The sequence below is a fragment of the Perognathus longimembris genome, chromosome 2 (assembly GCF_023159225.1).
Source record: "Perognathus longimembris pacificus isolate PPM17 chromosome 2, ASM2315922v1, whole genome shotgun sequence".
NCBI lineage: Eukaryota > Metazoa > Chordata > Mammalia > Rodentia > Heteromyidae > Perognathus > Perognathus longimembris.
The window spans coordinates 62,345,755-62,356,015 of NC_063162.1; the positions used below are offsets into that span (position 1 = coordinate 62,345,755).

General features: G+C 42.7%; 1 protein-coding gene across 1 annotated transcript; it reads left to right on the plus strand.

Annotated features, from left to right (window-relative positions):
* Positions 1–5,838: 5,838 nt before the first annotated feature.
* On the plus strand, positions 5,839–6,771 carry LOC125344652 (olfactory receptor 13A1-like). The gene has a single exon (XM_048337083.1). It carries the CDS (start codon positions 5,845–5,847, stop codon positions 6,769–6,771), a length of 927 nt encoding a protein of 308 aa, XP_048193040.1. The 5' UTR covers positions 5,839–5,844.
* Positions 6,772–10,261: the final 3,490 nt, after the last annotated feature.

Below are 10,261 nucleotides of genomic sequence, written 5' to 3' on the forward strand. Positions count from 1 at the left end.
GATCTGTCGAGAGGTGACAGTGGAGTGTTAAAGTCTCCAACTATCAATGTGCTTTTAGAGTCAGTAGTGTTTGTTTGACAAAGTTAGGTGCTCCTGTATGTGGGGGGTAGATATTTATGATGATTATATCTTCCTGCAGGAGAGATCCCTTTATTAGAATGTAGTAACCTTCTTTGTCTCTTCTTACTATTTTTAATTTAAAGTCAATTTTATCTTATACTAGGATTGCAACACCAGCCTGCTTATGGGGGCCATTTGCTTGGTAGATTTGACTCCAGCCTTTTACTTTTAGAAGATGTTTGCTTCTGATGGATAGATGTATCTCTTGGAGGCAGCAGAAAGATTGATCTTGGTTTTTGATCCAACTTATGAGCCTATGTCGTTTAATTGGAGAATTAAGTCCATTAATGTTGAGAGTGAGGACTGAGAGGTGATCATTTGTTCTTTTCATTATTGCTATCTTGTTTAAAGCTGTGTCTTCCCAATTCTTGATCTAATATTCTGGTTTTCTATTTAGGGTTCATTTCTCTGTCTGTATTGTGATCTTGATTATTTTCCCTGTATAGTACATCCTTGAGGATTTTCTGTAAAGCTGGTTTGGTGGAGATATATTGTTTCTGTTTTTCCTTACTGTGGAAGACTTTTATTTGACATTTGGCTATGAATGAGAGTTTATCTGGGTACAGTATTCTTGGTTGATAGTTTTTTTTTCTTTAGGGTGTGGCATGCCTCATTCCAGGTTCTCCTTGCTTTCTTGGTCACTGATGAGACATTTGGTATAATTCTGATTGGTTTTCCTTTATATGTGATTACTTTCTTCTCCTTAGCAGCTTTAAGGATTCTTTCCTTGGATTCTATTGGTCATGTTTTGGTTACAATGTGTCAGTGGGATGTCCTGTTCTGGTCTGGTAGGTTTGGGGTTCTGAGTGCTTCTTGTATTTGTATAGGCCTATCCTTCTGGATATTTGGGAAGTTCTCAGCTAATATTCTATTAAATAAGTTGATTATTCCATTGGCTTCATTCTCCAGGTTTTCCTCGATACCTATTAGCCTTAAATTGGGCTTCCTGATTGTATCTTGGAGTTCCTGGAGTGATCTCTTTTGCCGATTGGATTGGTTTTGCACTGTTTTTTATTCTTTTATATTCCATAGATTCTAGGGAATCTTCAGTTCCTGAGATTCGATCCTCCCCTTTATCTAGTCTGCTCTGTAGGCTAGCTACTTGATTTCGAATCTCCTTACCTTCTGACTGGTCTTTCTTGATGGCTTCCATGTTTTGCTATAATTTTCTCTTAGGTCATGTATGGACTTCTTTACTTCATTAATTTGGTTCTGAGTGCTGTCTCTGAAATCTTTTAGCTGGTAGCTATCTTTTCATTAGTCTCTTCATGGGCCTCTTGAAGTACATTTATCTTACTATTTGTAGAGGCTACGAAATCTTCTATTAATTTTGGGTTCATCTCCTCATGCTCTAGAATAGTTGTCTGAAGAGATTCAAACTTTTCATTTATCATTTTTATCAGTAGACTTTGTAGAGCATTTTGAGTGTTCTCTTCTATGTCTTTGATTGACTGCTCTGATTCCTGCTTGTTTTGAGTAGGAGATGAGATTCCCTTGTTTGCCATCTTTCTTGTGCTTCTTCTGCCCATTTGGATTGGGAATGCCAATCTACAAGCACCTGTGAATACCGTTTAAGACCCAAAGCAGACCTTAGAAAGCACTGCTGCATAATTTTTTTTTTTTGCCAGTCCTCGGGCTTGGACTCAGGGCCTGAGCACTGTCCCTAGCTTCTTTTTGCTCAAGGATAGCACTCTGCCACTTGAGCCACAACGCCACTTCTGGCCATTTTCTGTATATGTGGTGCTGGGGAATTGAACCCAGGGCCTCATGTATTGGAGGCAAGCACTCTTGCCACTAGGCCATATCCCCAGCCCTGCTGTATAAATCTTAAAAGTTCACAATTATATACAGATACCTTCCCTCTCTTTTTTGTATATAAAAGCAAATTTGGTGTCCCCAATGAATGCTATTTTAATATAAATACTAACCCTGAACTCTCTATTTGGCAGTTACTGATTTACCGTTATAACCCTATAAGCAATTTTTGTTATTATATTTAGTTCTTTTTGGACTGGTGGAATTTCTCTATGAACCCCTTTGATTCACTTGGATTAAACAGGGATACCCTCTATCTGATTACAAGGAGTCAATGGAGTCTGGCTGTCCTGGAAGTAAATTTAAGAGGGTAAGTTAGGGATAGTGAAGAGAATAGAGTAAAATGAATGAGGGATGATGATTTTGGTTTAGTTTCAGTGAAGTGGAAAGGTGGAGAAGAGTAGAATCAGTAGAAAGAATGAGGTTGAAATGATAGATAATGGAGAGTCAGCAGAAAAGAGTAAGGTGTTAATCAAAGGAAAGTAATTGTGAAAAGAGAAACAAAGAAAAATACAGGGAAAAAACCACACTAAACCAAAAAATGTATTACCAAAAATCCCAATAAAGCAAACAAATAAAAATAGAAAACAAAAAACAAATGACAACTCAAAACTGAAAAATAAGAAAGTTTTAAAAATGTTTCTAAAAATATAGTCTTCCTTGTTGGGGTGTGCTCCTTCTAGTCTCTGGTTTCCTTGCAATGGTCTACAGTCTATTTTCCTGCTGCTTCACTGGTTTGATTTGCTTTCAGTTTGCAGGAAGTGGATCTTCTCTGACCCTCCTCCCTGTTAGCTAAATCCTGGGGCTCTGTGGTTTGCACAGCTTTCAGGTAGGACTTGGGTGTCCTCTGTAGTTGGGGACACTGAACAGTTGTGGGGTACCGTGTCTCCTCCTGTCTGCTGTGGGGAAGCTGCCTTTAACCACTGGCTCTGAATAAGCTACAGACTTGGAAAGGTGGGGTGCCTCTGGCTTGGTTTACCTGGCTGAGGGCTGCTTGCCTCGGGGGAGGTTCCTCCTTTCTGGGTGGGGCGACCTTCTCCTGGGCAGAGCTGGCTGTGGAATTCAGCTCAATTTGCTGTTGGGATTTGGGAGTTAGGCATCCTCTGTAAAGGGGCCATCTATCTGTCTCGGGGAACTGTTCACTCTCCCCTCTGATTGTCCCGAGCTGCCAGTAGCTGCTAGCCACTTTCAGTTTGATTTTAGAACGTCCCTAACCACAGGGTCTGCAGGGCGGGGAGGGGTGGAGCAGGGCACATCTGGCTGAGCTCACCTGAGTCTGTGAGCCTCAATCCAGGGGGACCCCCTCCCACATAGGCCAGGGGGACCTTCTCCAGGGTGGAGCTGTCTCTCACCATTCAGTCACTCTTTCCCTTTTCAAAGAATGCCCCCTTCATCCTCACTTTCCCCTGGCCCATTTTAGTTCAAGTCTGCTCTGACTGGGTCTATGCCAGAGTCAAAGATGAAGCTTCACTCTGCCAGTGGGGGAAGGGCTACCATCCAGATGCTGCTCTGTGGGCACTAGTGAGAATGTGTTTCTTGGAGTACTCACGCTTTCTCTGCAATTTCAGCCCATCCTTGCCCATCCTGGGATCCACGTCTGTTTACTGCCATCTGCAGGATTTCTTCCTGGTCACCTCTGGGTGCTTTAAGTGCCCAGAATGATGGGTTCTGTGCTGGCACAGGCAACACTAAGGTGGCAGGATGATACCTGGAGTTCAAATCTGTGTTTTCAGGCCAGCAAGGTTGATTTTTCCTTTCTGGCCAGAATGCTTATACTGTTATAAATTACTTGGGCTGTCTTGCTAGGAGCAAAAGTTTCTCTGGAGTGGTAACACTGGGATGTCAGAGGAAGGTGAGCTAGGACTCTGCTGCTCCTCCACAGTCTTCCCAGAAGTCTCCAGTCCTGACCCTTGATGGGATGAGGACACTGCCCACTGCCCTGGAAGTCACAGCATGTATGCCTTTATCAAAGGGCAATTTATTCTCCAAATGTGGATGGCTGTTGCAATCTCTTATATTCAGAACCTGGGTAGACCACTCATACGCATGAGAGGTGCTTCCTTATCTTCCTCTGAAGCTGAGGAAGGACGTGGTTTGCTTTTCCAGTGTGATGGCATCTCCTGATGCCCAGCACGTGGCATCTGATCATCCTGTGGACATAAGGGACAGTGAGCTTACATGCCCCACTTGCAGCTGTGGCAGCATGACTCTGGCTTGCCACTAATATGTGCTATGGACTGGACCAACGTGGCTGGAAGGCATAGCGATGTGCCCTTTATTCAAACAATAGCTGCACAGATGGCTCATGCCTGTAATCCTAGATGCTCAGGAGGCTGAAATCTGAGGATCACAGATGGAAGGAAACCTGGGAAGAAAAGCCTTTGAGACTCATATCTCCAATTATGCACCAAAAATGCTGAAACTGGAGCTATAGCCCAAGAGGTAGAATGCTAGCTTTGAGAACAAAAGTTTGAGGACAGTGCCCAAGCCCTAATTGCAAGAGCCTGTATTGGTATAGACACACACACACACACACACACACACACACACACACACACACACACACATACACGGAGAGTTGTACCTTACAAATATGTGACATAACTTGATTGGGAGGTTATGTTTGGGCTTTTTGTGTAAGCCCTCATTTATGATGGGAAATGTGTGTCTTGAAGTTTGGCCTGAAGTGGAATTCTTAATAAAAAGTAATCATTACTCATTTTTATCTTTAAATGAAGAGGTGGAGGAAAAAGCAAATGGTACCACAGTGGTTAAGCTGTGTGGGAAGACAGGAACTGGAGAAGAGGGGGCTCTAGGAGGAACTGTTGAGAGAGATTCCTCCTTGGTAATCTGGGGGTGTAGAAGGGCTCCTAGAGGGAGAATCCATGATGCATCTCACGAAGGCCACTCCAGAGAAAGAACAGGAAGCACACTGACTAGGAGGAAAAGGAAAATCAACCACAATCTGTCCCCACCATGAAACTCTGGTCTCATGTGCCTGGTGACTTTGCTTAAGATACATATGCTGATGTCCATTACACAAGAAAATCTGCTCACGTTGTTTTAATTTTTATACTATTTTAAAAATTGTCACTAAGACACCTCAAAAACACCATATAGCATTATGTCACTGTATCACAGGAAACTCATCTTTAAGAATATAGATTATTTAAAGATATTTATGTCATAAATAGTGCCAAACATATTTTGAAGGTTTTTTAAAATGACAGTACTAGGACATGAAATCTGGGACTGGCACTCTCTCTTAGCTTTTTCTCTAAAGGCTGTCTGTCTGCAACTGGAGACATAGATCCATTTCTGGTTTTGTGTTAGATAATTGAGGAAAAGAGTTGCATGGATTTCCTGCCCATTCTAACTGTGAACCATGAACCTCAGATCTCAGATTCCTGAATAGCTAGGATTACAAGTATGAGCCACCATCACCTGGCCTGAAGATAATGTATGTGTATGTGTATGTGGGGGGGGGGGGTGAGTGTGTGCATACATGCTTACTCGAGTGCACAGGAGTCTAACAGTGTGCCAGTCCTGAGGCTTGAACACAGGTCCTAGGTGCCATCCCTGAGCTTTTGTGATCAATGTTAGTGCTAGATCACTTCAGCCACAACTGCACTTCCAACATATGGGGTAGTTATATGGGAGGTAAAGGTTTCATAGGCTTTCTTGCTCGGGTTGGTTTCTCAGAGCTTAGACTCTAAGTTTACTAGGATTACGTATGACTTAAACAAATCTACCACAGCTATTCAATGTTCACATCATGTGTTCATGTATGCAGAAAACATGGTAAACTTTCTCAGGCCGTCTTCCCTCTCTCAGGCTAGCCCTCAAGTCATATGCAGCTCTGGGTAGAGATTCTCCTGATACATCTTTAAAGCTTCTCACTCCAGCATCATGAGCAACCAGACCTTTGTAACAGAATTCATCCTCCAAGGCTTCTCAGAGCACCCAGAATACCAGATCTTCTTGTTCTGCTCTTTCCTCTCCCTCTACTGCATGGCCCTCACAGGCAATGCCCTCATCATCGTGGCCATCAGCTTCAACCCTGCCCTCCACACTCCCATGTACTTCTTCCTGTTCAATTTGGCCACAATGGACATCATCTGCACCTCGGCCATCATGCCCAAGACATTGGCAGGTCTGATGTTAGAGAAGAACTCCATCTCCTTCAGGGGCTGCATGGCCCAGCTCTACTTTCTCACATGGTCTGCGTCCTCAGAGCTGCTGCTGCTCACGGTCATGGCCTATGACCGCTATGTGGCCATCTGCCACCCCCTGCATTACAGCACCATGATGAGTCAGGCATTCTGCATTGTACTTGCTGCTGCAGTGTGGGTGATCTGTGCCTTCAACACAGCCATCCACACAGGCTTGATGGTGAGGCTGAAATTCTGTGGGCCCAATGTCATCACCCATTTCTTCTGTGAGGTCCCGCCTCTGCTCCATCTCTCCTGTAGCTCCACTTTTGTGAACAGTGTTATGATTGTCCTGGCTGATGCATTCTATGGTATACTGAACTTCCTCATGACCATTGTGTCCTATGGCTTCATCATCTCCAGCATCCTGAAGATGAGGACATCATCAGGGAAGCAGAAAGCCTTCTCCACCTGCTCTTCCCACCTCATGGTGGTGTGCATGTATTACTCAGCTGTGTTCTATGCCTACATAAGTCCTGTGTCTGGCTACAGTGCAGAGAAGAGCAAGGTGGCTGGAGTGCTGTACACCATTGCAAGCCCCACACTCAACCCCCTCATCTACACTTTGAGGAACAAGGAGGTCATAGCTGCACTCAGGAAACTTGTCCCTTTCATCAAAAATTAATATATCCTGAACTCCAGGAAATGGAAGTAACAGGTTTTTTTTTTTTACTGTTGTATTTGTTTTCTTTACTTCTCTTATTTATCTGTCTTTTGGGAGGGAAGGGGCTGCAGAGAAACTGAAGGACAAAGGGAGAGAAAATTCAGCAGTGGAACTCATTGAATTATACAACTTGTTGGTGAGGTCAGGAGGGAAAGCCTGGGAGAGAGACAGGGATGGGGTAAGATTATCTAAATAGAAAGGTAATCATGACTTAATTTACATACCTATAACTCCTCTGTACATTGCCTTTAAAAGAGCAATAAAATAATAGTTAAAAAATAATAGCCAGACACTTTAATTCACATCTGTAAACTTGGCTATTAAGGAAGGTGAGATCTCAGGATTCAGGTTCAAAGCCACGATAAGTAGGAAAGTCCAGGAAACTCATGTCTCCAATAAACCACTCAGCAAAAGCAGCAAATGGCACTGTAGCCCAGGTGAAAAAAGCAAGAAATGGCACTGTCACTCAATTGCAAAAAGAGCTTGGACAGCACCCAGGCCCTGAAATTCAAACCACAGGACTGGAAAAAAAATAATAAAACATAAAACATACATCTTTCCAGAAGCTCTTCTACTGGGAGGTAGCAGTTTTACTAAGGATGGCTTCTTTGGCTCCCTATGGACTGAAGTTAAGCACCCTTGCCTGGGTGAGGTCTCAGTACTGAGTACCAAAATGGCTGATTGTAATTACTGGTCATCGAAAGCCTCCAAAGCACTGGTTATGTTGATCTGCATGAAGCTCATAACAGGTTTTCTGCCTGTGAGACAACCCTCACTTAGGGAGGACAAACATGCTTCTGATTTATAACTGTGTGAAGGTGTCATTCTCATCTTTTGCTCAAAATTATTTTGAGTGGGGACCACTGGTCTCTGGGTCTCACTGGTCACTCTCTTAAGTGGCCAGTACTTCCTCTTTACTGAATAAACTCATTAGAACTGTGAAAAAATATTCAAAATATAGGTCAGTAAATCACACCTGTGACTTGCTCTGTGGTCATCCACAACATCTGTTGAGTTGTCAAACAGAAGAGTTCCTTCATGTTTAATTTCTGCACTTTGTATTTTACCCCATCTATCTTCCCTAGAGTCTTATGATAACTGTGATGCAAACTGTTTCTTCTGTCCTTCCCTTTTCTTCTCACTAACCATCAAGGTGAAACTAACTTTTGGATTATTCCTTGACTTAAAGGCAGAAATTCCACTTTTAGCAGTGGGTTTGCGGTGTAAGAACCTAGAAAAGTCTGAGACTTCTCATGTTGAGCTTGCTGTAGGAGAGGATCTGGGCTGCCTCCTTGACCTAGATTGGGGAAGATGGATGTGACTTAGCTGTAACTAAATGTTCTGGGGAGGCAATGCTGTCCTTCCATTGTTCCTGAACAACAGCAGATTTTTGTAATAAATAATAGAGACAAGGTTTGATTATGTGCTTTGTGCTATTAGAAAACAGAACTGGAAAAGCTGTTCTCTCCATCGGGATGATAGAAGCCAAAGAAAATATTTAGCTAAACCTCCAGAATTCACTCCAAACCCATCTTTTTACTACTTGACATGGAAGCTGAAAGTAGAGCTTGTTTTTTATGTAGAATAAGTGAATGGGCTTCTGTTCTTCTTCATTGTGGCTAACTGGCCATGGCTTGTGGATGGTCATGGACCAGGTTGTTCTCTCTGATGGAATTTGGACCCATAAATAATAGCTTGAGGATTTCAGTGGTCGTGAAGATGTTTCAATAATCTACCAACATTGCCTCCCTGTGTCTACTGATAGATTTTCTTCTTTTCATGAAGACTGGTTGTCCTAGTTTTGTCTTACTTTCCTCTTTGTTTTGTATTTTGAACATTTCACAATGTATTTGAAGAAATAAATTTAATTCACACACTATGAAGACTTGAAGAGCGCATTTTTGCATATACAGAATCTCATCCTTCAAAAATGAATGACAGGAAAAGAAAGCAGGAATTTTGGGGGGATAAGGACCAGTGGTGGAAAAGGTAAAGCAGTGGTAAATATAATCAATGAGGTTAAAACATCCAGTGTGTGTGTGTGAAAACATAATAATGGCATTTGTTAAGCATATTTTCACAAAAGAAGAAATGAGAAAGAGTAACAGAAGTATATTCTCTGCATGAATGAAAAAACCTCTTTGTTCAATTAATAGGTTACATATGAATAAAATATAGAAAGTATATTTACAAAAAAAGTCATGAAATTCAAGACTTAATAACAGATTACATCAACATAGCACCTACGCTGGCAGTGTAGAAGTAAAGTCAGAGGACACTCCTGTTGTTGCAGGGCACAGAGCCTCAGACCCTGACAGATGAAGTGTGCATGGATAAGGAGCTTCGGTTTGGGAGGCAGAAGATTTGTGTTGGAATTCAGACATCATCAGAAGCAATCAAAAAGAAGGAAGATAAGGAGAAGGAGCAAGAGGAGGAGGAGGAATGGGAGGAGGAGAAAGAGGAGGGGGAGTGGGAGGAGTGGGAGGGCCAGGTGGCCAGGTGGGAGGAGGGGTGCAGAAGGAGGAGGAAGGGAGAAGGAGGGGAGGAGGAGGAAGAGGAGGAGGAGGAGGAGGAGGAGGAGGAATCGGAGGAGGAGCAGGAGGAGGAGGAGGAGGAGGAGGAGGAGGAGGAAGAAGAAGAAGAAGAAGAAGAAGAAGAAGAAGAAGAAGAAGAAGAAGAAGAAGAAGAAGAAGAAAAGGAGGAGGAGGAGGAGGAGGAGGAGGAAGAGGAAGAGGAAGAAGAAGAAGAAGAAGAAGAAGAAGAAGAAGAAGAAGAAGAAGAAGAAGAAGAAGAAGAAGAAGAAGAAGAAGAAGAAAAGGAGGAGGAGGAGGAGGAGGAGGAGGAGGTGGTGAAGCCACCTCACAGATGCTGCCAAGATCATTTTTGGGCAGCATGACCTACAATCATCTAAGCCAATCTATTAAACCCCCTTTTATATCTGTGTATCAGCTATTACTTTGTTCCTCAGGAGACCCCGACCCACAGGATTATTGGTCTTTCTTGAAGTTTCAGTGGACATATAATTACCATAGTGTGCCATCCAAACATTCAAAGGTATGGTTCAGTGTTTTATAGTAACATTTACATATCTTATGAACATTATCCTATGAGCAGTAACTGTTTCACTGACACAGTCATCTCTCTAGCCAGGCCAAAAATAAGCATACATTTAGTCTCCCTGTATTTTTCCATTCTGGATATTTTGGAGAGTTAAGATCGTGTAACATAGGGCCTCATGGTTGGCATCTGTCACTTAGCCTAGTGTTCTCAAGGTTGTCCTATGCCACAACTTTAATCCTTCTCATTACTACATATATTCCACTTTATGCTTATTCTGTGTTGTGTTTATCCACTTGAGCCACAGCTTCATTTCTGACTTTTTGCTGGTTAATTGAAGATAAGAGCCCCATGAACTCCACCAGTCACGTTTTGCTTCAAACCATGATCCTCA

Coding starts and splice junctions, on each gene's coding strand:
- LOC125344652 (XM_048337083.1), top strand. CDS start 5,845: ATGAGCAACCAGACCTTTGTAACAGAATTCATCCTCCAAGGCTTCTCA.